Source organism: Rhinoraja longicauda, chromosome 33, assembly GCF_053455715.1.
Source record: "Rhinoraja longicauda isolate Sanriku21f chromosome 33, sRhiLon1.1, whole genome shotgun sequence".
NCBI classification, from domain to species: Eukaryota; Metazoa; Chordata; class Chondrichthyes; order Rajiformes; family Arhynchobatidae; genus Rhinoraja; species Rhinoraja longicauda.
In genome coordinates, this window is record NC_135985.1 from 10,660,235 (window position 1) to 10,688,227 (window position 27,993).

The following is a 27,993-nucleotide window of genomic DNA, read 5'->3' on the forward strand; positions in this document are numbered from 1 at the left end:
ATGAGGTGCAGTTCCTCCAATTTCCAGTGGGCCTCACTATGGCACTGGAGGAGGCCCATGACAGAAAGGTCAGACTGGAAATGGGAGAGGGAGTTGAAGTGCTCGGCCACCGGGAGATCAGTTTGGTCAATGCGGACCGAGCGCAGGTGTTCAGCGAAATATGTGTATATTATCCATATCCCTCTATTCCCTGTGTTTCCTCGTGCCTATCCAAAATCCTCGTAAATGCCACTGTTGCATCTGCCTCCACCACCACCCTTGGCAGTGCGATCCAGACCCCCAACACTGAGTTTTTTAAAAAATATATGGTTTACTGAAGTCGACACATAGTGCTCCATGCAGGTCAATTAAATGGGTTGGCTGTATAAAAATACCAAAACCTGACATTCTTGTTGCGGGAGTATTTATTTTACAATTTAAACCTTTTAGCTCCATTCACAATGGACGAATGATCTGAAAAGTTTATAAGCTACATATTTTATCCTCAATTTCAGATTTGAAAATGAGCTCCTGTTATACAACAGTGTGTATCTAACATCATGTGGAGGAATATTTTAATGGGGAATATTTTACCATCTTTTCCTATTATAAAGGGATATATATTGGAGACTCGCTAGAAATTTGAGCACATTCCTCTTTGAACCTCTGATGTGAGCAGTGACTGTGCCAGACATTGCTGGCAACTGCTTTGTTTTTCACTCTGAGAGAAGTAAAAGCAGAAGGTTGATCTGAGCTACAGGATATATTGCCATTTCTCAGCGTGACTGTTTTTATTTTGCTGGAAGGTTTACATTCAGGCCAAGCATCCATCAACGCTGAAGATGAAGATAATTAAAGATGAGTATCCCGATAAACCACTCTTCTTAAGGGGAGCTCTGGGCAGACATTCCCATTACCAGCAGTACCAGCCAGTGGTGATGCTACAGAAAGGATACACAGTGCACTGGGATGGACCTGCACCCCAGGAAATCACCATATGGCTCATCAACTTCAACCAGTGAGTGGTATTTTGTGATCCATGTTGTGATTCTTTCATGAGCTGAATTGGGCCATTCGGCCCTTTGAGTCTACTCCAACTTTAAAAATGGCTGAACATTTTTAACTAAAAAAATTAAAATTAAAATTACATAAGAGCATCAAACCAACATGGTTGGGGAGGCCAAGTCAATGGATATGTTTAAGGCGGAGATTGACATATTCTTGATTAGTACGGGTATTAGGGGTTATGGGGCGACAGCAGGAGAATGGGGTTGAGAGGGAAAGATAGATCAGCAATGAATGGTGGAGTGGACTTGATGGGCCGAATGGCCTCATTCTGCTCCTAAAACGTATGAACTGTTAACAACCTAAGAATACAAGAACACAAAAATCAACACAGTTCCTCCATTCAATAAAATCAGAATTGAACTGTTACTCAGTGACTCTTTCTGGTGCTAATCCCATGCCACTTGGATTTCTATTACATAGAACATGCGACATAAAGTCAAGTTGTCATTGTCAAGCAAGATTACCAAGCACAATGTCAGAGCAGATGTTATTGGGCTCGGAGGCAATCGCAGTGTAGACAACTTAAAGCTGCATTGAAACTGTACAGATGGTTTGTTTTTAGGATGATTTGGATTCAATGTTCTTTGTTACCCTTGATCAAGATGTGAGATGCAAATACAATTGTGAAATACAAAAAAAGCTGGCAAATTCAACACTGATTTTTTTTCCCCCCCATTGAAATTCACACCAGGAATGACTGGATACAAGTGGGACTTTGTTATCCAAAAGGCAGCTTGTTTAGCATAATATCGGACATCCATAATCGCTTGTCAAAAAGGACGTTTAAGACGGGAACCTTTCAGAGGACATACAAGATGAACAACCTGGATCACGGCCACTCGAGCAGAAGCTATTATTTCTTCGATGAAGACACTGGGTTTGTCCATCATATTTGTAAATGACACACAAAATACCAGGGATACTCGGCAGGTCGGGCAGCATTTGAGGAGAAACAGAGTTTACAATAGGTGCTGAGTATCCCCAGCATTTTCCGTTTTTGTTTCATAGTTATAAAGTTGCAGCAGCACAGAACCACGCCCTTCAATCCAACCCATTTATGCCGACAAAGTTGCCTACCTGAGGTTGTCCCATTTGCCAGCAATTGCCCCACATCCCTCTCAATCTTTCCTATCCATATATCCATTCAGATGGTCTTTTAAGCATTGTAATTATACCTATCTCTACTACTTCCTCTGGCAGTTCATTCCATGTATCCACCACCCTCTGTGCCCCACCCCCACCCCCTATGTGCTCCTCTTTAAATATTTCCCACCTCGCCTTAAACCTCTGCCCTCGCGTTTTACATTTTCTTACGCTGGGAAAAAGATTGTGACCAGATACCATTTCAATGCCCATCATGATTTTAATAAACCTCTAAGGTCATCGCTCAGCTTCCTTCGCCTCTGGGAAAACAATCCCAGCTCATTCAATCTCAACTTAACATCGTAACATCCGAGTGAATCTTTTCTGCACCCTCACGATCTTATTCACATTCTTCCTACAATATGGCAACCAGAACTGCACACAACACTCTTAGTGCCTTAGTGCATCCACGTCTAACACAACTGTAACACGATGTCCCCAAATCCTTTACTCAGGGCCCCTACCAATTAAAGATAAGCATGCGATGTAACGACTTCACTACCTTTTCTATCTGTATTGTCACTTTCAGGGAAGTATGTACTTGCATCCCTAACTCTCTCTGTTCTACGCCATTCCCCAGGGCCCTGCCAGGCACTGTAAATATCCTGTCCAAGTTTAACTCCCCAAAATCCACCACCACACATTTGTCCAAGTTAAATTCCATCTGCCATTCCTTTGCCCACTTTCCCATTTGATCCAGATCTTGTAATCGTGGACAAACTACTTCACTGTCCACCACACCACCAATTTTGCTCTCTTCCTCAAACCGAGCAACCAGATTTCCAGCATCTGCAGATGTTTCTAATTAAAACATCTATGTATGTCTAAATTGGCCATTGCTGCATTGCCTTGTTGTAATCAAGATTATCTCGGGCAGGGAGAAAACCACACATAATTTAGCACAGGATGCTGGCATCTACATGGTGAAAGAAAGCTATCTAAATATTATTAAACTTCTCAATCTGCAGCCATTGGACTAAAAATTCAAGTGTGATTTTTATGATTTTAAAGCACGATTGCATGTCTCCTCAATGCTTTTTCCAAATACAAGAACCTAGGGTCAAACGTCATTTGTTTTCACAGAGAACAGAACAATAAAATTCCTTGAAAGGCACATAAATGCAACAATACAACAAATAATGATACAATAAACAATAGGACAACAAAGAGAGTGGAGTAGGAAGAGGCTATGCAGCTACTCAGGCACTCCCTCCCTCGAATCAATATGATCAAGGCCCATCTGCCTAAGTCCTATCTTCTCATCTGTACCATTGGGCAACACAGTGGCGCAGCAGTAGAGCTGCTGCCTCATAGTGCCAGAGACTGGGTTCCATCCTGACCTCAGGTGTTGTCTGTATGGAGTTTGCACGTTCTCCATGAACTGCATGGGATTCCCCCGGGTGTCCTCCCACATTCCAAAGACATGCAGGTTTATAGGTTAATTGGCCTCTATAAATTGCCCCTAATGCATGTGGACTGGATGCGAAAGTGGGATAACATAGAACTAGTGGGTATGGGTGATCGATAGTCGGAGTGGACTCGGTGGGCTGAAAGGCAAGTTTCCACGCTGTATCTCTAAAATGAAATCTCTAACCTAAAACTACCAGTTACCTGTAACGCATCTATCCCCTGATCGTTCAAAGCCTTACCTGCCTCTGCTAAAGCACAATTGGACTATTGAACCATTTACATACCCAATGATCTAAGCTCCATAACCCTCCGGGGTAGAGAATTGCAGGGAATCACCATCCTCCACGAGGTTCCTGCACTCCTCCATTCTACAACACTTTCTTTATGATGTTGTACATGTGAGTTTCTAGCCATTAGCTTTCCTGTTAGTACAGCTAAACACTGTGTCAAAATTTATTATATTTGTACAGTTTTCGTCTGTTTGAAAATGTGATGAACGTATTAGTCTAGCACTGATTGCTTTCATAAATCTGCTGCAGCTGGCTGACAAACAAGTGTATTTATCTCTTGCTCCTAAAGGCTTCTCTTCCTGAAAGTGAAAGCCCATAAGAAACGACATGCGTTTGCTTTCTGCTCGTTACAAGGCTGTGAGAGAATAAAGATCAAAGCCTCCATTCCTGACAAAAGTAGGGTCAGCGACTGCGTATTGACAGCATATCCCAAGTACAGCCAAATGCCAACGGTTGATGTCCCTATGCCAAAGAAATTACCAATATCACAACTGGTAAGTTGCTCGAGGCTCGGCCTGATATTTACCCTTTAATCCTCAAATTACTACAGTGAGAGTGAAGCATCTTTGAACTTTTTGTCTGAGCTGCAATAACTCATCTGCCACCTGTGGACCTCCTCCACAGGCACACTCCCACCTGCACCCTCCGCTCTGCTGCTGCCAATCTCCTATCCCCCCACATCCGGACCAAACTCAGATCCTGGGGGGACAGGGCTTTCTCCATCGCTGCTCCCACCCTATGGAACTCACTACCCCAAACTGTTAGAGACTCCTCCACCCTCACCACATTCAAAACATCGCTGAAGTCTCACCTGTTCAGTACTGCCTTCAACCACTGAAGGTCACCTCACCTTCTGTCTCCTTTCTCTGTTCGTTTACATATTTACTTATTTATCTATTTATTCATTTCCCTATGTTCTCTAAATCTCTGTAAAGCGTCTTTGAGTATATGAAAAGCGCTATATAAATAAAATGCATTATTATTATTATTATTAAACAAAGTTACACGGACAAAGATAGCAGATTGATACAGGTCCACTGGGCAAAGACCCCAGTGTCTCTCTGGAAGGCAGTAAAATCCACAGTAGAGATTCAACAATCTATTGCAGTAAGACACTGTCATAAATAAGATAGCCACAAAAAGCTGGAGTAACTCAGCAGGTCAGGCAGCATCTCTGGAGAGAAGGAATGGGTGATGTTTCGGGTCGAGACCCTTCTTTGGACTGAAGGGTCTCGACCCGAAACGTCACTCGTTCCTTCTGCCCAGAGATGCTGCCTGTCCCGCTGTGTTACTCCAGATTTTTGTGTCTATCTTCGGTTTAAACCAGCATCTGCAGTTCCTTCTTACACACATGCTTAAAGAAGTTTGATTATAATTGTTTAAAGCCTTGGTGAGACCTTACGTGGTGTCGTGTGTACTGCTTTGTTCTGTTATGCAATCCGTGGTTTTCCAGACCAAACACTCATACGCACATATCTGTGCATACATTAGGATAAATGTTTGCTCGAATAGACCACAGCCTATAGTCCAGCCGCTCAGTGCTGAGATCAGGGGCTCGGGGCCAAACTTGGCTGGCACAGTAAGTGTGAGCATTGCTGGGGTACCTGGCTGTGGCTAATTGGATGTATCTCAAAGGGATCTCAGAGCTGGGGAAAAGTGTGCAGCCAATTAAAGAGAAGAAGAATCGGCTTCCATCACCTCCAACAGCCACTGCTAATCCCAGCACTACCCATGCCTACACTTTGTCACCCAGGCTGAAGCCCTTTATTCTCTCTCTCCTGCCTCCCACTCTTTTCTGCCTTTATTTCTCTCTTTTGTCCTTTCGTTTCTTCGTCTGTCCTTTTCCCGCATGGCTTTTTAACCATCAGATGTGACATGCTTTATTTTGCAACAGTAAAACAATGTAAAAGACATCAGCGCATCTGAAAATGCTTGGCATGTCAGGAATTACTCTTAATGTGCCATTATTAATTGGGCAGATACAATGTTTATTTATGCAAAGAAAAGTTTCAAAAAGATCAAGTGAAATAAAAGAATGAATGGTGAGGTTTGGCTGGTATTCAGCGGGTCAATTTCCTACTTTACCTTTACTGGTGCCAAAGTGTTCATCTGCATGAAGGTCATGGAATAAATCAATGAATTCTTAACTGTCACAACCTTCAAGAAATGCAACCTTTTGATCAAAGCATCTGGGAACCAATGTTTGCAGCTTCCTTCAACAACTCCTGTCATGTCTAATAGTTGTTCCTCATTCAAGAATGGGCCTCTGTCCTCATGGGTCCCACAACACTTTCATTTCTCTTTTGGGGTTTACAGACGATGAGAGACCAGGAAATTAAAGGACCTTGAGTGTCGGCTGTGGACAGGGGCTGTGGGTTAGTGGTGAAGTGGCACGTTCTCTGGAAGAAGGTTGTTGGTCTGAGGTTGAAGAGAATTAACCAGAATGATGTAACAATCATAATGGAGCCAATTCCTGAATTCTTATTACCCACACTAATACAAGGTCATCTATGGTTTAGCATGATCTGGTGACTGGTTACAAGCTTTTGTGTACTCCATCAAGTGAAATAAATTGAAAACATTTTTGCCGCTTCATTTTCTCTTTACACAGAGCAACAGTGATCACTTCATTGAGGTCAAACTTGAATCCTATAAAATGAGGTTCTTTCATATAAGAGAAGACTTGGCCTATTCTGAAGTGAGTATCATCAGATTAACCTTCCTAGTTAATGTCTTGATTTGCTCAGTTCCTGTTGCCTTGAGATCCTTAAATGGAGGGATTTATGCATCTTGCAAAGGCATGTCTTGGTCTGTACTGTCCAGTGGCAGTGATCTTTGCAAATAAAACTTCAGTTCCCTGTGTCTCCATTTTACTGCTCCAGTGCAAAGTCTTCTTAAAGTATAATTACTTTGAAGTTCTCTCTCCAATGAGAGTTCTGTAAGACTCTCTCTCACTGCTTCCCTTCCCTAATTCTTGCTGCCCTGCTATCTACCTATCACTCGCCAGCCTTTGTCCTATCCCCACCTCTTTTCCAATTTCCTCACCCCAACTACAATCAGTCTGAAGAAGAATCCCAACCCAAAATGTTGCCTATCCATGTCCTCCTGAGATTCCGTCTGACCCGCTGAGTTACTCCAGCACTTTGTGTTCTACACAAGATTCTAGCATCTGCAGTTCCTTGTGACTCAATAAAAATGCCCTTGCACACATCAGGGCTCTGCAAGGACCAGTGCTTATTGTGTGAACCCTGATTTATACCTGTATTTTTCAGCTAAACCACTGCCTGCTTCCTTTCAATATATTTTTTATTTTAAATCTGGGTCTAAAGAAGGGTCTCGACCTGAAACGTCACCTATTCCTTCTCTCCAGAGATGCTGCCTGTCCTGCTGAGTTACTCCAGCTTTTTGTGTCTATCTTCGGTTTAAACCAACATCTGCAGTTCCTTCTTACATGTTTTTGATTTTAAGATCTTTTGGGCAGGCTGGAGGTCAGAAAATGCTTTCTTAGGTGGATGGGGCAGAATTTGGGATAGTGCCTGGTTATACTGGGGTCCTGCCCCTTTACCACCCTCTTCAATAGTTCCACCACCGAGGGATAGGACAGAGACATCCAATAATCCACTCTGAATTATGGAGTACACTTCATTCCCTATTATTTATGCTCAGCAAATACTGCGTGCACAGACACTCCTTGCCTTTCAGGCACCTGGTATTGATAAACCTATGAACATGAGTAGACTATTTAACTTGTGGTGCTTTATTGCTAAATGCGATCATGCCCAATCAGTAGTTTGACTTTATTTTCTCACCTTTGTTTCACATTCCTCGTTTCTTTATCTTACAAAACTTAATCACATAGAAAATAAGTGTCAATTTTGGATATCAGCAGCCTTTTGGAGGGAGGAATTCCAGATTTTCTGACAGTGTGGAAAAACTAGCTCTTCAAATCACTGTTCCCTTTTACTGCAGTTTTACACTCTAAGCCCCAGTATCATTCTGAAGTGCTAGTTTCTTCCCTCCAACACCATGGACTCTTATCTTCTGAGGCGCCTTGTTGAACGTCTTCTGGAAGTTCAAATACAATATTGCTGCTGTTCCCCTTTTCATTCTGTTTTAAACTTCAAAAATGTTCCAATAAATTTGCCCTGCACGATTTGTGCTTCATGAAGCCATGCTGACTGTTTGATTAGATTACAATTTCACAAAGGTACTGCTGTTACTTCCATGAGCATTGATTTCAGAATTTTTCCAACAATAGATATTTGGCTAATTGACAGTTACCCACATTCTGTCTTTCTTTTTGGATATTGATCTCGTATTGGCAGTTTACAAATCCTTTTGCATCCACTATCTTAGTAGCCACTTCTTTATGCATCCTGATATGCAAGTCATCTGCTCCAGGGGCACTTTCAGCTTTTGGCCTAATTAATTTACTTAATATCAAATTTCTAATGATGGTGATTTAATTCCTCCCTAGCATTATTTTGCGATTAATGGGATAGAACAGGGAAATATCTCTGATAGGGCAAGGCCAGAGTAACACATTTGCTTGAGGTCTTTGAGAGCAAAATAAATTAATGACTTAGTCAAATTATCTTGCAACAGAGGAGGCCATTTTGCTGATCGTCTATGCTGCCTCTCAAAGTGATCCCTTCAGTTCCATTCCCCCACTTGTTTCCCTGTAATCTATTCCCTCTCTTGCGCTCATCAATTTCCCCCCACCCCCAATTTCCCTACTACCCACTTACATTAGAGGTGATTTACAGTGGCCAATTGACCTTCTGGCCAACATGTCTTTGGAACGTAGGAGGAAACTGGGGCAGTCGGGGAAAGCCACGTGGTCAGAGAGACCTTACGAACTCCAGATAAACAGCATCAAAGGTCAGGATCAAATGTGGGTCACTGGAGCCGTGAAGCTGCAGCTCCACCTGTTGTGCCACACGTTCATTGTGTGCGCAGAGAAGGGGAGTGGTTGGTGGAACTGGAAGAGAGAACATGGAGGCTTGAAGTGAACAGCTCTTTTTGTGGTACATGTACAAGTATCCCCAGCTTCCTTTGTATCTTTGCACAACTTTATATTTTCCAATACTTCGGTCAGTCTACCAGGACCATCTCTGTGTAATGGAACTTATCGAATCCATCAATTCAGCATGTACTTTCTCTCGGCAGGTGAATGGGAAGAAGTATTTCCACGATGATGATGGAATGCAGATTGTTGTGATAGATGGAAAGTCCGGAAAAGTTGTGGATAATAGAAGTTTCAGGCGTGTAATCCTGCGAGGAATCCCAATCCATGTAGAGAATTATGTGGCAAACATGAAGAACAAGTGAGTCACTGGACTAATTGCCGCTTCACCTTTGCAAACCTGAAAGGGTTGATTACCAGTTCTGAAGCATTTGGCTGTCTAGCCCCAGTTCTGGTGAGGATCTCTTGTTGGGAAGAGAGTGCAGTGACATTCTATACTTAATGCCTATGTGAACTGGGTCCCAGTGTGTGCAAGAACTCTGTATGGTAGGGGAGTCTACAACTAGAGATCAAAGGTTTAAGATGAGAGGAGAAAGATTTAAGGCCTGTTTTTATGCTATAGGACTATGACAATCATTCAGAAGGCAGCCCTTACCATCTCTGAAAACTCCTGCAGAGACGAAAAAACAGAGGAAGAATTTTAGACCTATTTAGAATTTTTTTAATGGGACAATTTGTCTTTAACCACAAGCCATCCTGCTGACTCCTGAAGACTTCAGTGATTAATAATTCAAACAGAATAGTGATCATCAATAGCCATCAGATTTTATGTCAATGATGCTGTTTCCCTGCCTCTGATGATAATCTGAGCTGCTCCTCATTCACTTATAAAAGCATAAGACAGTCGATACTTGATCTCTTGGAAAAACATTTAAACGCAGTTCAAAACATATCCCTTTTATGTGTTCTAGGCCAGTGCCTCAAGAACAGGCGCCTGAAGGCTAGTTGCCACTTGCAGCATGCTCTGCCTTGCTTTGGCAGCCAGAGTTGCAAAGATTAAGTGCAGGTGCAGGAATCGTGTGGGAGTAAGCTAATTTATGCCTTAACTTCTAGGACACTAACCAACCTGAAAAATTAAGTCTTTCCTTCATCTAATTCCTGGTAGGAAAAGCATGAGGACAGATTATGTGCAGTTTTTAACATTTCCTGACAATTTGTTAAACTATTTATCCTGTTGCAGGATTATCAAACCCCTTCTTAATATCTATTGAACATCTTGCAAATTCCAAAATGCTAAAAACATTAGAAGCAGGAACAGACCACGTGGTCTCTCGAGCCAGCTCCACCATCCAGTGAGATAATGGCCAATCTTAGATTCTTCTTGATCATAATATCCACTGATTGCCTACAAGTGCAAAAATCTATCAATCCTGACCACAGGTTCCAAATAGATGTTTTACATTCAAACCAATGAATTCTATTCTGTGCTGCGAACTGGAAATAAATTGAATATTGAAGAAAATTTTGTGTGTTGTTTGAAAGCCAAACCATTCTGTGTAAGAACTGTTCACGCAATTCATACGTCGCACACAATTTATGTTATTAAACGTGGTTTGAGTTCTGTTACTTTAAAGATCCTTAATGAGGTATTTCCCTTTCCAGCTCCATTGCACTGGTAACATCCAAAGGAAGACTAATTTCAGGAAGACCTTGGATTAAAGTTCTGACAGAACTTGGAGCCACTGACATAAAGCTAAAGGGTAATGCCTGGAGTCACTCTGTATTTGTTCAACATTATTCGTATCTGAATGACTTTACTTTTAGTTTTTTTTAGTTCCACGTATTCCTAATTTATTGCCAGGTGTACTGCCAAGTGAGTGAGCATAGAGCAGCTGTGTGCTCACCGGGAGACCGCGATGCACAATTTATTCCACCAGATCTGTGCAGCATCTGAACATTCTCCACACAGCCTTCCCTGCAAGCACTGGTGTCCCAAGTAAACTCGTGAACTCGAACCTCAAGCTCTTTTCCCTCCAGACACCCAACGAGGCTGAAACAGTTAATTTGTTAGTACAGGCTGCGCAGATGAGGATGTCCTTCCATTGACTATAGAATATTAAGCGTTAATGTTGAGGTGATTAACATGATTAATTTATTTGATGAGTAGTAAAAATGGTTTCCTCTGGTAGAAATGGATACGAGCAAAGGAGCAAGGGGCCGTAACGTTGTTTGATAGCTTTTATTTCAGGGTATAACAAGGCAAAATCAGAAGATGTCGTTTATCAGAGCATTTGGAAAAAGTTCCACGTAGAAGGTTAATACATTGAATATAAATTTATGGGTTCCACATAGAAAGTTTAATACATAGAATATAAATTCATGAGTTCCTGTCCTTTAACCAATGGAAATATAAACAAAGCAATTTAATAAATGCAGAAAATAAATAAACATTGGTCCTGCTTCAACTGAGATAGTGTTATATCATATCATATATATACAGCCGGAAACAGGCCTTTTCGGCCCTCCAAGTCCGTGCCGCCCAGTGATCCCCGTACATTAACACTATCCTACACCCACTAGGGACAATTTTTACATTTACCCAGCCAATTAACCTACATACCTGTACGTCTTTGGAGTGTGGGAGGAAACCGAAGATCTCGGAGAAAACCCACGCAGGTCACAGGGAGAACGTACAAACTCCGTACAGTGCAGCACCCGTAGTCAGGATCGAACCTGAGTCTCCGGCGCTGCATTCGCTGTAAAGCAGCAACTCTACCGCTGCGCTACCGTGCCGTTCTGATCTGGTCCCCAGTTTGTAGGAAGGGTGTAAGGACAATATAGAAAGGTCTGGAAAAGATTTGTTATATTTCCTGGTAATACTAATTAGATTACAAAGGTAGATTAGAGAGGTGAGGACTGCTTTCTTTTAAGAAGAGAAAGCTGAGAGAAAATTTGATAGAAGTGCATGAAATTATTAGGATCTGGACAGAGAAAAGAGTGAGAGGCTGTCCCTTCTGTGGAGGGATTAAAGACTGATCTCTGGGCAGTGGGCAGGTTTCATAGACCTACAAGGGAAGGTCCCGCCCCCACGAGTCTCGGGCAGATGAGACTCGTCAGCCTGGGAAGGCAGTCCATCTAGGAGAGGGAAAACTCTGATCGAAAACCTCCACTGCCTTGTGGCCATATCCAGTCATGGAAAAGACAAAGTGTAATGTAACGGGTAAGGCATGAGGGAAAACTGTTTTAAGCTGTGTGTGGTTGAGTGTGGAATGCACTGGCTGCCACAAGGTGGAGCGATGAGCCAATGTCTCCACAAGCTGCACTTTTGTGCTGCCCTTTAAACCTTTAACAGATGCTCAGAAATGTTTTAACAGCAATTCAAATAATTGAAAAAATGTACAAATAAAAAGTTACGAGTGAACATTAAGAATAAAAAAAACACAAACACTTATACCATAATTAACTTTTACACAAGGTCAACAACCCAATCCATGGGCTTATGCTATATGTTCCAGCCATCCCAGAGGGGCTGCACTTAGGGTGGTATCCAAGCCCTCAGCTTGCTGGTGCTCTGCCACTGGGTTCAGTGCTGTCCAGAGGTACAGTGGAAGGTTGGACAAGCCACCCTCGAGCTCCAGCCACTCCTGCATTGTGCTCTGCATTGCACAGGTGTGAAAGTCTGAGACAAGCTGACCCACGAAGGGGACATTGTGGCGGGTTCTCTACAGAACTACTGCCAAACGTGGAACATTTCAAGGGTAGGAAATTTGAGGGGAACCGAGCAGGAAGTTTTCTCTCCTAAACGCTGGTTGTAATATGGAGGCATGCAGGTAATATTTAAGTATATGGATGAACATATAAATCAGCAAGGCATGAAAGGCTATGGACCAGCTAAGAATACACAAGACTTTTGGTGGGACTTGATGTGGTGTACTGTGTGCAGATTTTGGTGACCTTACCTGGCCAATGATATGCAAGTCTTGGACACGGTGTCGTGTCACCAGGTTGATCCTCTGGATCGAGCTTGTCCAATGAGCAGAGATTTAGGAGGACTGGCCAAAATTGACAAGACTTTAGAAAAATGAGAACTTTTCTCCACAATGTTCCAAGATTCTGAGAGAGGAGGTTAGCAGGTTAAATATCAAAGGCTGTTTCTTCAGGCTGGAGAGTTTAGAACTTGAAAGCAGTCTCTGAATAAGAGGTCAGCCATTTCATTACACATAGCTGTTGTAAATTCTTGGAACTCTGGCACAGAAAATGTGAGTGCTCAGTGTGGATATATTCAGGGTTAGTTTGTTTACAATTGGTCTTTAGAGTGTAGGCTTAAATAAATAGGGGTAAAAGTGCATACTTTTATTTTTATGTTCATTATAAGTGTAATAGTCACATCTAGTGACTATTGGGGTGTTAGCCTTGTAGTTTTGAAGCTTTTAGCTGGAACACAGTTTCAGTTAAAGAGATAAACAAACTGCCCAGTATGTTGTATTTTTATAAGAAAATAACTGCAGATGCTGGTACAAATCGATTTATTCACAAAATGCTGGAGTAGCTCAGCAGGTCAGGCAGCATCTCGGGAGAGAAGGAATGGGTGACGTTTCGGGTCGAGACCCTTCTTCAGACTGAATTGGGAAGCTTGTGACTGAGGGAATCATTTAAAATGACAAGATGAAATGAAGTCAGCTGACTCAGCGAGTGTTGCAAGAACATGGTTTTTTCCCACACCAGTCCTTAGAGTGTACTTTGGTAACAAGGGACCTTCGGTGAGAACTGTCTGTGGGGAAAATCTCAACCTTAGCCTTCGATTCACAACTTCATTGTGACACCGTACAAGGTAAGGTGGTTAGTGTGTATTTTCTGACAGTTTAAAGCTTCCAAGTTACTGGTGGGGAAGGGGCAAGGCAGGGCAGCTTAACTAAGTGGAAAGTACCTTGGTGGTAGGTCAGTGTAACCAAGGATGGAGGTGTCCTTAGCTGCAGCAGCTGAGCTCCGTGTTTCAGAGCTGGAGTAGTGGCTGGATTCACTGAGGTGAATTAATGAGCCATAGGTACACGCAGTACAGGAACTGGCTCACCATGTCCATGCAAAACTTCACATACTGTCTATATCAGTTCCATTTACCAGCACCTGGTCCATAGCCTTTCATGCCTTGCAAATTTATATGTTCATCCAGAGACTTAAATATTGTGATACTGCCTACCTCCATATCACAACCAACGTTTAGGTGAGAAAACTTCCTACTCAGTGCCCCTCAAATTTCTTACCCTTCATGCTAAACTAGTTTTAAATACCTACCCCATCAGAAAAAGTTGCTTGCACTCTTTCTCTTATTCTCTTATAATTTAGTACACCTCTCTCAGCCTCTTCCATTCCAGGGAAAACAACCTTCGTCTCGCCTCATAACGGAAACATTACAGCCCAGCAAAGATCCTGGTTAATCTCCTCTGAATCACCTCCTTCCTAAGGTGTGGTGACCTGCACTGTCCCCAATACTCCAGCAGTGGCCTAATCAATGTTTCATAAAGTTCTTCCATAGGCTCCATGTTCTTATATTTTATGTCCCTGCTAATTAATGCAAGTGTCCTGCATGCCTTCTTCGCCATCTTATCTTTTACCTGTTTTTACTTGCCTTTTTACCTGCCTGCCCCACTGAATTACTCCAGCTTGTTGTGCCTATCTTTTTACCTGCCACCTTGAATGAATGAACGAATGAATAAGTTTATTGGCCAAGTATGCATATACAAGGAATGTGCCTTGGTGCTCCGCTCACAAATGACAACACAAACATACAGTTAACAATTAAGAATAAAGCATAAACACATCAAAACAATAAGGATACACCATTACGGTCTAAACATGTGGGTGAAAATAAACCAGAGCAAAAAAGAGACTACAGAATACACTTCTGGAATTTGTGGACTTGTAGTCCAATGTCTCTCCATCCCTCAATCCTCCCTGGGACCCTGCCGTTCGCTGTGTGTGTCCTCCTCTTATTAGCTCTCCTATAGTGCATCAGCTCACATTTATCAGGATTAAATACTGTCTGTAGATGCCCCGATGGGGATATTTAATAAACATAGTCCACTCAGTGGGTTAAGATATTTGATCTGATGCCATACATGTTATGTGATATGAAGACTTTCTTACCTTGTGGATAAATCCTCTGATATAGCATGTTTTGCTTCATAGTATTAACTTTTACTGTACTTGTGTAATATAACCCGACATGTCTAGTTTTGAAAATATTTTGGTTTGTTTTCATGTGCATTGGGTGACACCAAGTGGTAGACCATGGATTTGACAATCCGTTTTTCCATTTTCAAAGCACTGGGGCAGATAATCAGCTCTGTTGCGTCAATCCTTGCAAGCTTCCAAGACATGCTGGGTTTCGGTATCACAGCCCCAGACAATCTGATCATTCTGGTCCTATGTACTTGTCTTGTTTGTAATTCTAGGCATTGGCAGCTGGATTATGTCGATCGCAACCTTGAAAATTATAATTGGTCTCCAGCACACACAACCTTTAGCTACAGAGAGTTTTAGACCTCCCACTTCTTGTAGAAAAATCTCTCCTGCTTTCACAAGTTAAAGTCTAAGCTCAACTTGTGAAACAAAATGAATCAAATTAGCATGCACAATCCATCCACGCAGAGTCCAAACTCCAACTGCTATTTGAAGGCACTGTTTCAGGAGAGTGCTGAGAGGGGCAGTGGATGCTGTTCATATAGAGCATTTCATCTTTTTACTCCAGGCTTTCAGGAGCAGGATTGTCTCCCCTATGGTTCCACAAAGCCTTAGCAACCTGCAACTGACCTCCATCCATCTCACAGCCCCTGCTTCCAGTTGCACACCCCTTTCTTTTGCCCGAGTTTCTGCTAACATTGCAGTGATTATTGCAATGCATCTCCTTTATTCAAGCACACACCGTACTGCAGAAAGTTAGCTTTCACCTATTGTGGTGAACTAAGCTATTACTGTGCTTAATGCTGCCCCAAACCCCCTTCCTCCACCAGTCTTGACATCACATCTTGGTTAGCATGGACGAGTTGTGCTGAAGGGGCTGTTTCCATGCTGTATAATTCTAAATGTACAGTAGAGAAATGAGGCCTTTCAGCCCACTTATTCATGCCGACCATGACGTTAACCCAATGCATTATCCAGTGCCTCGCTATGTCTTTCCTATCCAAGAAACTTTTAAACATTGAAAATGTATCTGCCTCCACCGCCTCCACTGGCACCCGGATATTCACCACCCAATTCTTAATGGGTGTGAAAAAGTTACCCCTCGGATCACCTTCAAATATCTACCCCTTCACCTCAAACCTGTGCACTACAGTTGTAGACTCCCCTGATCTGGGGGAAAGATTTGGACTATCTATCCGATTCATGACCCTTATAATTTTATGGATTTCTGTAAGGACACCCCTCAGCCTTCTACTTTCCACTGAGAATAAACCAACCCGATCTAATCTTCAGTTATAACTGCATCTTCTGTTGAATTTGCTTTGCATTCACTATTAAAACCACTCTGTTCTTGGAGTGTGATAATTCCTTCATTTAAAAAAATGGTGAAAGTGACCAAAAAGTAGTTTGAAACAGCATTATGGTAGTTTACATTGAAGGATGTACTAAAGTAGTGTCCACGTGTGCAAAATAAGAACTTGTGGAATTATCACCTTTGCCATATCTTTGCATGGTACACACTTGTTAGATTGGTTCACACTGTCGTCAAAGTTGGTTAAAACAGGGTTGGGTGACACGGAGCCAAGAGCTTGGCTTATTAACTGTCCTGATTTTACTACTTCTCGCATTTGTTATTAAATTTGAGTCTGTAAACCATCCAATCTCTCCCCCACCCCAGTCTGATGAATAATTACTTATCTGAAACATTGACCAGTTTCTCTTTCCACAAATGCTACCTGACTGGCTCAGTTCTTCCAGCATTTTGGTTTTTGTTCCCGACTCCAGCCTTTGAACTTTTGTCTTCCTGGTTTTCACTTTAATAGGCTCCTGGTTCAATTCACTCTTTGCATGGAAAAAAAATCATTATTTACACTACAAATACTGATGTTAGGTTATTGCAGGTTTTCTGGATCTCTTTACATAGATATGCTTTGGTTTACATAGAATCATTGCAACTTGCACTTTTACAGCTGTTTCTCTGCTTATTATTTTATTTCAGATAAATTGGTATTTGTCGGATACAAAGGAAGTTTCAAACCTGAGTGGGTCAAACTTGCTGTTGGGGAAGATACAGCCCTAATTCACGAGGTCCTCCCAATCCCCGTCACAAAGAAGTTGAAACTATGAGCCACCATGTTTCACTACAGAGGCTGAATGCAAGTATGGGTATACCGGATCAATCTTGGAATACTACTGAATTTTAAATGCAGTTTGTTGCAACATAGTCAAAGTTCCTAAGATGTTACGGTAGTACAATATATTAACATTGTGTTTATTTGTCTGTGAACAAGGCTTGTTTCAAAAGCTGATATTTGTAGACAGTATTTGAGAAACCATTTTAATTCCAATCTTTCCGTACGCCCGAAATAGCTGGTCATTTTCGGATATGCTATTCTTCCTACGTCTGTATGTTGAGGTGTTTTCAACCTGACTTTATTTACTGTTGTATGTAAATTTCTATTTATTTATTGAGTCACTATAGCACAACACCAAGCCACTCGTGGAACTGTATTGTACAATTCACATGTATTTTCCATTTAGCTGTTGCTTTATCTGGTAAAACCACGCTCCTGAAATAATGGTATTCTAAGTGTTGGCTGAGATTGTAATTTATTAGAGTTGAGATGCATTTCAAGGGGACCTTTGGATGTAATTTATAACCTATCATTTGAATAAATTACATATTGTCTACATGATGTTTCCTAATAAATGTAAAGTTGAAAAGGATTTATAGTGACTTGTTGAATGGCACATGTTTCCATACGACCAAATAATTGCTATTGGAAGGTACACAAATTGGTCATTTTCTACAATATTGCCACTGCAGTCTGACATTGATTGAAGATGCCATTAATAGGATCATTATCTCTGTACAAAAAAACAATTCAAAAAATGTAATCTTGGTATAGACGTGCCAAAAGATCAACTATTCTAACTTGTGTTGGAAGGAACAGCAGATGCTGGTTTAAACCAAAGATAGACACAAAATGCTGGACTAACTCAGCAGAACATGCACCATCTCTGGAGAGAAGTAATGGATGATGTTTTGGGTCAAGACCCTTCTTCAGACTGCCTGTGAGGAGAACATTACACATCTAGAATACATCAGTGTCAAGTCCCTAGAGAGCAACTTTAGCAGCAGAGCAAGACCCAGATTACATTTCCTTTAGGGTGGTCACCTTTTGGACCTCTGAGAACAGTTACAATCAACTACACATGTGCCCATCTCAAGTACACTGTTTACTAACAATTTGCAACATTTAAACAAAATTTAAATGCAGCACATGCATGGACAAGTTGGGCTGAGGGGCTTGTTTCTATGCTTTATGAAAATTGAAACAAATTTGAAATAAACAGAAAGGCTGAGCATATCAACAGAGCATCCATTCCTCACCAATGCTTGACTGCTGCTTTAGATTTGATACAACATGGAAACAGGCTCTTCTGCGCCTGAGTCCATGCCGACCAACGATCACCCCGCACACTAGCACTATCCTACACACTAGGGACAATTTACAGAAGCCAATTAACCTACAAACCTGTATGTCTTTGGAGTGTGGGAGAAAACTGGAGCACCCTGAGAAAATGCACATGGCAACAGGGAGAACGTATAAACTCCTTACAGACAGCACCCATAGTCAGGATTGAACCCGGATCTCTGACAGTACAAGGTAGCATCTCTACTACTGCACCACTGTGCGGCTGTTTGGAATGAGTAAGCTAATCAATAAATTTCAGTAGTGATACTTCCAACAATTTAAAGAAACAGTAGTTGCTGCAGCTAGATTACTAGCATAGCAAACAACATAGATATGAAGTCATAGGTGACTCTTTACAACAATTGCAAGACATCCTGTTTTGACTGTGTAGATAGATTTATTCTGTAAAAAAAAAAGTTTACTAATTCATAGTTTCAGTTCAGATGAATGGAATACAATTTTCTTTGAAAAATACATTTGACATTACTGCATCATTGTAATACAATTAGATACAGATTGAACGTTCTTCAATACAAAGGCTAATCAAAAGAAAGACAATAACCTAAATGGACATAGTACTGTTTGTGCCCAAGTACAGTCCAAAAAAAATTTGGTACACAACACAGGTGAATGAAAAATAGCAACTCTTTCAATAACAGAGGTTAGGAAGGACATGTTGAGTTAGTCATCAACAGTAAAGCACCCGAGGATGTGAAGAATACTTCAATCACAAAGGTACTTGTTTTTTTTACATTTAAATATTATTAAATGAAGAGATAGCCCATTCAGTGTTATGGCACAAAGTGCAGGCTGAAGAGGTGATTTTTTTTTTACTGTACTTCAGTTGCACTCTTTTCATTGAGTCTGAAAGTCACTAGAAAATATGATATATTAACAGTGAGCATTGGGACCCGACCACAGTTCCACCTTTAATAACTTTCACCGTGTGCTACAAAATCCGGTATTCATGAATCCAACTGCAGCTCCATGTTAAGGAAAAGGCAACACATGTAATGCAAAAATACATTTTTGATCTCCATCTAACTCAGTTACTTCATAGCTCATTTTTGTTGGCCCGATTATCTTTCGGTGAAGTTGCTGTAGGTTTTTTCTTATCCGGCTTGATTTCATTCTTCTTTTTCTCTGCTCCTTTTCCTGGATATGTCTGCCCTTCAACCGTGACATCGGCACAACGTTCCTGATTTACCAGAAAGTCTTTAATTTCCCAAGCGTAGCTTCCATCACGCAACATGAAGATGGCCCGATCAGAACCAACTACAAATCTAGAAGAGGAAAGTTAATTATGCTCAAATTTAAGAACATAAGTGCTTAAGTAAACACAAATATGGTATGCAGATAACCAAAACAAAATTAAGAAAGTGCCAGTGGAAAAAGCTGAGACAAAAGGAGAAGCACAGAAGCTTCTAAATTCTCCTTTGGTTCAAGTTACTGGCTTTTTCTGTCCATTCCCTGTGCTCCTCTCATCATGGTGCATTTGATTTTGTTCATGAATGCATGGGCATTAATGGTAATCGAAAATATAAATGGTATTTATTCACAAAATGCTGGAGTAACTCAGCAGGCCAGGCAGCATCTCAGGAGAGAAGGAATGGACGACAATAGACAATAGGTGCAGGAGTAGGCCATTCAGCCCTTCGAGCCAGCACCGCCATTCAATGCGATCATGGCTGATCACTCTCAATCAGTACCCCGTTCCTGCCTTCTCCCCATACCCCCTCACTCCGCTATCCTTAAGAGCTCTATCCAGCTCTCTCTTGAAAGCATCCAACGAACTGGCCTCCACTGCCTTCTGAGGCAGAGAATTCCACACCTTCACCACTCTCTGACTGAAAAAGTTCTTCCTCATCTCCGTTCTAAATGGCCTACCCCTTATTCTTAAACTGTGGCCCCTTGTTCTGGACTCCCCCAACATTGGGAACATGTTTCCTGCCTCTAATGTGTCCAATCCCCTAATTATCTTATATGTTTCAATAAGATCCCCCCTCATCCTTCTAAATTCCAGTGTATACAAGCCTAATTGCTCCAGCCTTTCAACATACGACAGTCCCGCCATTCCGGGAATTAACCTAGTGAACCTACGCTGCACGCCCTCAATAGCAAGAATATCCTTCCTCACCAGTCTCACCAGGGCCCGGTACAACTGTAGAAGGACCTCTTTGCTCCTATACTCAACTCCTCTTGTTATGAAGGCCAACATTCCATTGGCTTTCTTCACTGCCTGCTGTACCTGCATGCTTCCTTTCAGTGACTGATGCACTAGGACACCCAGATCTCGTTGAACACCCCCTCTTCCTAACTTGACACCATTCAGATAATAATCTGCCTTTCTATTCTTACTTCCAAAGTGAATAACCTCACACTTATCTACATTAAACTGCATCTGCCATGTATCCGCCCACTCACACAACCTGTCCAAGTCACCCTGCAGCCTTATTGCATCTTCCTCACAATTCACACTACCCCCCAGCTTAGTATCATCTGCAAATTTGCTAATGGTACTTTTAATCCCTTCATCTAAGTCATTAATGTATATCGTAAATAGCTGGGGTCCCAGCACCGAACCTTGCGGTACCCCACTGGTCACTGCCTGCCATTCCGAAAGGGACCCATTTATCCCCACTCTTTGCTTTCTGTCTGTCAACCAATTTTCTATCCATGTCAGTACCCTACCCCCAATACCATGTGCTCTAATTTTGCCCACTAATCTCCTATGTGGGACCTTGTCGAAGGCTTTCTGAAAGTCGAGGTACACCACATCCACCGACTCTCCCCTGTCAATTTTCCTAGTTACATCCTCAAAAAATTCCAGTAGATTTGTCAAGCATGATTTCCCCTTCGTAAATCCATGCTGACTCGGAATGATCCTGTTACTGCTATCCAAATGCTCAGCAATTTCGTCTTTTATAATTGACTCCAGCATCTTCCCCACCACTGATGTCAGACTAACTGGTCTATAATTACCCGTTTTCTCTCTCCCTCCTTTCTTAAAAAGTGGGATAACATTTGCTATCCTCCAATCCACAGGAACTGATCCTGAATTTATAGAACATTGAAAAATGATCTCCAATGCTTCCACTATTTCTAGAGCCACCTCCTTAAGTACCCTGGGATGCAGACCATCAGGCCCTGGGGATTTATCAGCCTTCAGTCCCATCAGTCTACCCAAAACCATTTCCTGCCTAATGTGGATTTCCTTCAGTTGTTCCATCACCCTAGGTTCTCCGGCCCCTAGAACATTTGGGAGATTGTGTGTATCTTCCTTAGTAAAGACAGATCCAAAGTAACGGTTTAACTCGTCTGCCATTTCTTTGTTCCCCATAATAAATTCCCCTGCTTCTGTCTTCAAGGGACCCACATTTGCCTTGACTATTTTTTTCCTCTTCACGTACCTAAAAAAACTTTTGCTATCCTCCTTTATATTATTGGCTAGTTTACCCTCGTACCTCATCTTTTCTCCCCGTATTGCCTTTTTAGTTAACTTTTGTTGCTCTTTAAGAGTCCCAATCCTCTGTCTTCCCACTCTTCTTTGCTATGTTATACTTCCTCTCCTTAATTTTTATGCTGTCTTTGACTTCCCTTGTCAGCCACAGGTGTCTCTTACTCCCCTTAAGAGTCTTTCCGCCTCTTTGGGATAAATTGATCCTGCAACCTCTGCATTATTCCCAGGAATACCTGCCATTGCTGTTCTACCGTCTTCCCTGCTAGGGCCTCCTTCCAGTCAATTTTGGCCAGCTCCTGCCTCATGCCTCTGTAATTCCCTTTGCTATACTGTAATACTGACACTTCCGATTTTCCCTTCTGCCTTTCCATTTGCAGAGTAAAACTTATCATGTTGTGATCACTGCCTCCTAATGGCTCTTTTACCTCTAGTCCCCTTATCAGATCAGGATCATTACACTGATTACATCAGACTGAAGAAGGGTCTCGACCCGAAACGTCGCCCATTCCTTCTCTCCTGAGATGCTGCCTGACCTGCTGAGTTACTCCAGCATTTTGTGAATAAATACCTTCGATTTGTACCAGCATCTGCAGTTATTTTCTTATAAAAATATAAATGGGGCTGGGCCATTTCTCTCAAGGAGATTGGAACACAAAGGACTGCAAGTTAGGTGTCACACAGTACAACATGCCTTGACACTTAGCAAACATGACATAGTTACAAAGATAAAATCACTGAGCAACAATGACATTTTAAAAGAAGAAACATAAAATTAGTAAATCCATTTAAATGTTTTGAGAGAATAGGGCGCGTATAGAGAGTTAACAGCAGCACTTAGAGTTAAAATGTTTAGCAACCAGGAGACTCAGCATGTCCAGGCAAACCAAAATTTAGCTACAAGAAGTCTCAAGGAAAAGTCTGACATCTTTGGGCATTTGTTGTCCCACATTTATTCCAAACAAAGATGGATAGATTTCCAGATATTAAACCAGTCAAAGAATACGTGGACATTGTAGGACAATTAGTTTAATAAATGGCAAAGCAGACTCAAAGGGGCATCAGGCCTACTGCTGCTTTTAATTCTTGCCAATAACTAGTCCATTTTCATTTCAAATATAATCAAACATCAGGTATTAAAAAAAGAATTACCATCTAGTGTAGAATAGTGAATCATAAGGAAACAATTTGTATTCTACTACATTTATGACCAGTCACATTAGCAGAGTAAATAATTAAAGATATTACAGAACAAGGCTTGAGTAAAATAAACAACCTAAATCCACAATTGGCAAATTTTCATTTCATTGCTAATCTGATAGTTCCGCTTCATTTTGCAAGTTTTTTCTTTGCGTTAATTCATCTTAAAAATAGCTAAAAATTAAGTCACCAGCTATCAATGGCTGGTAACAGAAAAGAGAAAAAGAGGCTCATGTAGTCCATTAAAAGTTTTTTTCTCTCTTCCACTTCCATAACATGCGTTTTAAACTCCAAAGATTGGTTAAACTTCCCTTTCCGAACAATATTATTCACAAAGTAACTGATAGTCTCTTAAAAGACAATTTGGGCTTTTTGCTTATCAGATAGAGTTTTACAACAGTTACAAGCTACAAAACAATAAATCTATTTCAAAAGACAACAGATATTGGAAATCCAAAATAAACATTAAAATGCTGGAGGTACTCTGCAATTCAGGTTTCCGAGATGTCAGAAACAGTTAACAAGCTGATGAGGGACAATTGATCAGAATTGTTAACTTTGCCTCTCCCTCCATAGATGTAGACTGACCTGTCGAGTATTGCCAGCGTTTTCTATTTTTACATTATACAATATATTGACATTTACAAATAACGTCAAAAATCAATATGTTTGGTCATATGTTTGTAGCACCCTTAGGCCAATTCAAAGCATCTTACAACCCGAGGTCCTTTGATTGACAAACACCATTGTAATGCATGAACCGTGGCAATCCAGTCTACTAAGATCCTTCAAACCATAAAGTGATTTGTTTCAGTTAAATTGGTGAAAGCATATACAGACCCTGGGAAGAACCCATCATAACTTCAAACATGGCTCAGCCAAACTGAACTTTATAAAGTGTCATAAAAGAGAATTAGAATAGATAACAGTTTTATGCAACAGATTAAACAGAAGGAAATTTCAGAGCTCTGTGACTCGGTGCCCAAGGTTGGAAATGATGTACAACCAGTTTTAACAAGAAAACACAAATGTGATTCAACGTTAATTCTCACTGCAGCAAGTTTAGGATGTAGAAAAGGAGGCCAATGTTTAGTTACTCAGGACTTCAATGGTTCAGCTAGTGATCCATATAGCTGATATCCATATGAAAAACACAAACCTTGAAAATTCCAACAAAAAAAATTGCGTAAAATTTTCTTGCATCCAACTAAGTCCCTCTTTCCAGGCAATGGGGCATAAGATTTTTTTTAAACTATCAGAAACTGCACATTATCAAGCAGCACCAAGCACAGGGGGGAAAGCAGATGGATATTCAATCAGGTGCATCATGCACAAGCTTCAATGATCACTGGTCAACATGCAATATCGTTAGGATGACCAATTAGGCAATTGCACTGAACAAATTCTGCATCATTGAAAGGGCTTCCAAGTACAACCTGATATCAACAAACCAGAAATATTTCTAGTACCCTGGATTAGGAAACATTATACAACACAGATGCCACACTGCCAAAACATTCTAAAATAAAGTTTTAGGATGAGCTTTGCATATCCATAATTATTTTAACCTTATTGTTCAGGCACTTACCTCTGCACATCATAATTTGCATTATATAGACTGCCTTGCCAAAGACCAGTTATCTCTTCAGTTTCCTTCTCTGTGGGATTCCCAGCCACTGTTGCAAATATCATTAATGTCTTGCCTTTCTTGGTTAACTTGAGAAGGCCTTCAGGATTGCTGGCATCAAGTTTGGAAAAGTCTATTGGTGGTGAAGTTCTCTTATGTTCTGGTAAATCCCCTTCTTCTATATCATCATCTTTCTGAAAAAAAAAGCATTATGAATTTCAGCTAAGGAGAAATTATTTTGTCAGTGATTTTATATTTTTTGATTTTTCACCTAGTGATGGGGTGGGTGTGCAAGGAGGAAGCTCAGGACTAGCAGGCGAACATGGACTCTTGCAAACAATTCCACTCAGCTGAGCAACCCTTGCACAACAAATGCTGTTCATCACAGTTAGACACAAAATGCTGGAGTAACTCAGCGGGACAGGTAGCATCTCTGGAGAGAATGAATGGGTGATGTTTCGGGTCGAGACCCTTCTTCAGACTGATGACTGTCCATCACAGTAGTGCTTGAAGGACTCTAGATGAGGACTGCAAAGTTCCACTCGCTTCACAGCACTTAGGCTGGGAAACCTGTGGGCTGAACAATCCATGAGTTTATTCATTTCAATTAGAAACTACAGACAGCAGTATTCATACAAGGTAATTGGATTTTTGGTTAGAGGAGATATAAAAAGTAGGTTTTTGTAACTTTAGATTTTCTTATAGTTTTATGTTTTTAATAAAAGGTGGCACAATGTCACAGCTGGTGGAGCCAAAGTGTTCATCTTTGTGGAGTTTGCACATTCTCCCCATGTGGGTTTTCTCCCGTTTTTTCCCTCCCACATCCCAAAGACGTGCAGGTTTGTGGGTTAATTGGCCTCTGTAAATTGCCCCCAGTGTGCAGGAAATGAGATAACGTTGAACTAGTGTGAACGGGTGATCAATGGTCCGCATGGACTCAAGTGGGTCGAAGAACCTATTGACATGCTGTATCATGGGCGGCACGGTAGCGCAGCGGTCGAGTTGCTGCTTTACAGCTAATGCAGCGCCGGAGACTCAGGTTCGATCCTGACTATGGGTGCTGCACTGTAAGGAGTTTGTACATTCTCTTCGTGACCTGCGTGGGTTTTCTCCGAGATCTTCGGTTTCCTCCCACACTCCAAAGACGTACAGGTATGTAGGTTAATTGGCTGGGTAAATGTAAAAATTGTCCCTAGTGGGTGTAGGATAGTGTTAGTGTACGGGGATCGCTGGACGGCACGGACTTGGAGGGCCGAAAAGGCCTGTTTCCGGCTGTATATATATGATATGATATGATCTCTAAACTGACAAGTATGTGGAAATCCTGGCTTGCCAAATGCAGAATAATCCATTTATTCACATTTTCTTCCGTCAGATAACCAATTCTCTATCCATGTCAGTATATTAACCCTATTCTAACCTTGATGGGCAACCTCAAAAACTCTCTAAATATCCGAAAAACTTTAAATCACCCCCATAGTCACATCCTCAATAGTATTACTTGGAATTTTAAACGTGGTTAAATGGATTTTTGTGTGAGTGTAGGCATTCTATGAAAATGTACGGAAGATGCATATCTGGTTTCTGGGTTGCATATCTGGGTTGGGAGCCTACTTTAAAAGTAATCGCTGATGGCCATAAACATCACGAAATTCCCACTGCTTATCTGACCGTCAAACTGTCGCCTCCAATTTACCTGTAAATAAATTGGTTAAACACAAGTATTTTATGGTATCTTCAAATGACTTTACTTAATTTAATATTACGTACTTCTAAATGCATCTGCGACAACCTAGCAAACTTGGGAACAGCATGCGACAGCGCCCGCAATAAGCAACGATACCTGGCGATAAGCCAGCTGTTGCTGAGAAATTTCAATCCAGTTAATTTCTCAGCGACGCACCGAGATTCACTACAATTCTTTGAAGACTCCTCACGATCATGCCCGCGACACCTCGGCGAACTGTCGGCAACTGCCTAGTCGCCGGCAGTCGCCTTAAAAGGACAGGCCTTTTACTAAACTTCAAACTGTCCTGTTTACACTGGGGTCTTCCAGATTTTGTTTTGTTTTGTACTAATATTGTTTTTGTTGTATTATCTATTGAACGTTTTTTGGTTTGTTTTATTATGTTATCTATTGGGTATCATTACTTACAACCTTGTATAAAACTGTGAGAAAGAATGTCATTGTTCGATTTAGGTACAAGCCAATTAATTCCGTCCAAAATATTGGGAGTAACTCAGCGGGACAGGCAGCATCTCTGGAGAGAAGGAATGGGTGACGTTTCGGGTCGAGTAGGTCTCAGATCGGGTCAAGATCCTTCCATAACAGACTCCAACAGTTTCCCTACAACTGACGTTAGGCTAATGTCATTGTTTGGGTTCGGTACTTATGACAATTAAACACTCGTGATTTCAGGACAAGCTCCAACAGGTACCCTACGACTGACCTTAAGCAGTAGGTCAGTAGGTCTCGAGGAAGAGCGGGCACAAATTCCAAGAAGTTGTACAAACGAAGAGTCAACCGACTTCCTGGCCTGCGGTTTAACGGCTTCCAAGCTAGGACCCAATTATATTTCGTTCCATTTGTAAACCCGAAAGCCAAAGTGTTTCCAAAGTCTTTCTTTAACTCTGGAGCAATCTCCACGCAGTATAGAAGCGGAATCAGAAGGATTCACGTGGTAAATATTGGCGATATTATACGCATGTTGATTCACCATTGGTAAAGGTCTGGGCTCGGCAGCGCCCTGGGTCTGCCCTGCAATGGCCCACAGCACCCTACCCACCCCACTGAGTGTGTTACCTCCCATTCCTCCAGCAGCCTCGCCATATCGGCATCGTTGTAGTCGCGGATGTCCTTTTTCTTCTTGCCGGCTTTAGGCCGATGGTCGTCGTCGACCACGCCGGCACACAGCACGGCCAGCGACAACAGCAGCAGCAGCGTACACAGCCTGCTCGGCGCCATCTTGCAACCAAAGCGCGCCTGGGCGTCGTCATCGGGAGCGCGCGCGGCGATCACTGGGCGACGTCGTCGGGAGCGCTGGGCGACGTGGGCGGGAGCGCGGCGCGGCGTTGCCTGGGCGACGTGGGCAGGAGCGCGGCGTGGTGTTGCCTGGGTGGACGTCGGCGGGAGCGCGCGCGGTGTTGCCTGGGCGGCGGGAGCGGGAGCGCGCGCGGCGATCACTGGGCGACGT

At 41.9% G+C, this 27,993-nt stretch overlaps 2 protein-coding genes across 3 annotated transcripts in view; one reads left to right on the top strand and one right to left on the bottom strand.

Moving 5' to 3' along the window:
• Nucleotides 1-17,765, top strand: part of LOC144609083 (cell migration-inducing and hyaluronan-binding protein-like) — a 151,286-nt gene extending 133,521 nt beyond the window's left edge. For both annotated transcript variants that reach the window (XM_078427454.1, XM_078427453.1), the window contains 7 exons: nucleotides 786-997; nucleotides 1,739-1,924; nucleotides 4,180-4,384; nucleotides 6,502-6,588; nucleotides 9,060-9,217; nucleotides 10,519-10,616; nucleotides 17,036-17,765. In XM_078427454.1, the coding sequence (XP_078283580.1) occupies nucleotides 786-997; nucleotides 1,739-1,924; nucleotides 4,180-4,384; nucleotides 6,502-6,588; nucleotides 9,060-9,217; nucleotides 10,519-10,616; nucleotides 17,036-17,163 (1,074 nt within the window). In that variant the 3' untranslated portion in view covers nucleotides 17,164-17,765. The remainder of the gene's footprint in view (nucleotides 1-785; nucleotides 998-1,738; nucleotides 1,925-4,179; nucleotides 4,385-6,501; nucleotides 6,589-9,059; nucleotides 9,218-10,518; nucleotides 10,617-17,035) is intronic.
• Nucleotides 17,766-18,905: 1,140 nt separating this feature from the next.
• Nucleotides 18,906-27,791, bottom strand: mesd (mesoderm development LRP chaperone). The gene is made up of 3 exons (XM_078427128.1): nucleotides 27,603-27,791; nucleotides 24,761-24,993; nucleotides 18,906-19,798 (listed from the first exon to the last, which is right to left on the bottom strand). Exons 1-3 carry the CDS (start codon nucleotides 27,762-27,764, stop codon nucleotides 19,570-19,572), a joined length of 624 nt encoding a protein of 207 aa, XP_078283254.1. The 5' UTR covers nucleotides 27,765-27,791; the 3' UTR covers nucleotides 18,906-19,569.
• Nucleotides 27,792-27,993: the final 202 nt, after the last annotated feature.

Bases quoted from the DNA above. Each gene is read 5' to 3' on its own strand.
- mesd (XM_078427128.1), bottom strand. From the start codon at position 27,764: ATGGCGCCGAGCAGGCTGTGTACGCTGCTGCTGCTGTTGTCGCTGGCC. The intron at 24,994-27,602 runs GTAACACACTCA...TTTTTTTTTCAG, and splicing joins GGCTGCTGGAGGAATGGGAG to AAAGATGATGATATAGAAGA. The intron at 19,799-24,760 runs GTAAGTGCCTGA...TTCCTCTTCTAG, and splicing joins GCAAATTATGATGTGCAGAG to ATTTGTAGTTGGTTCTGATC.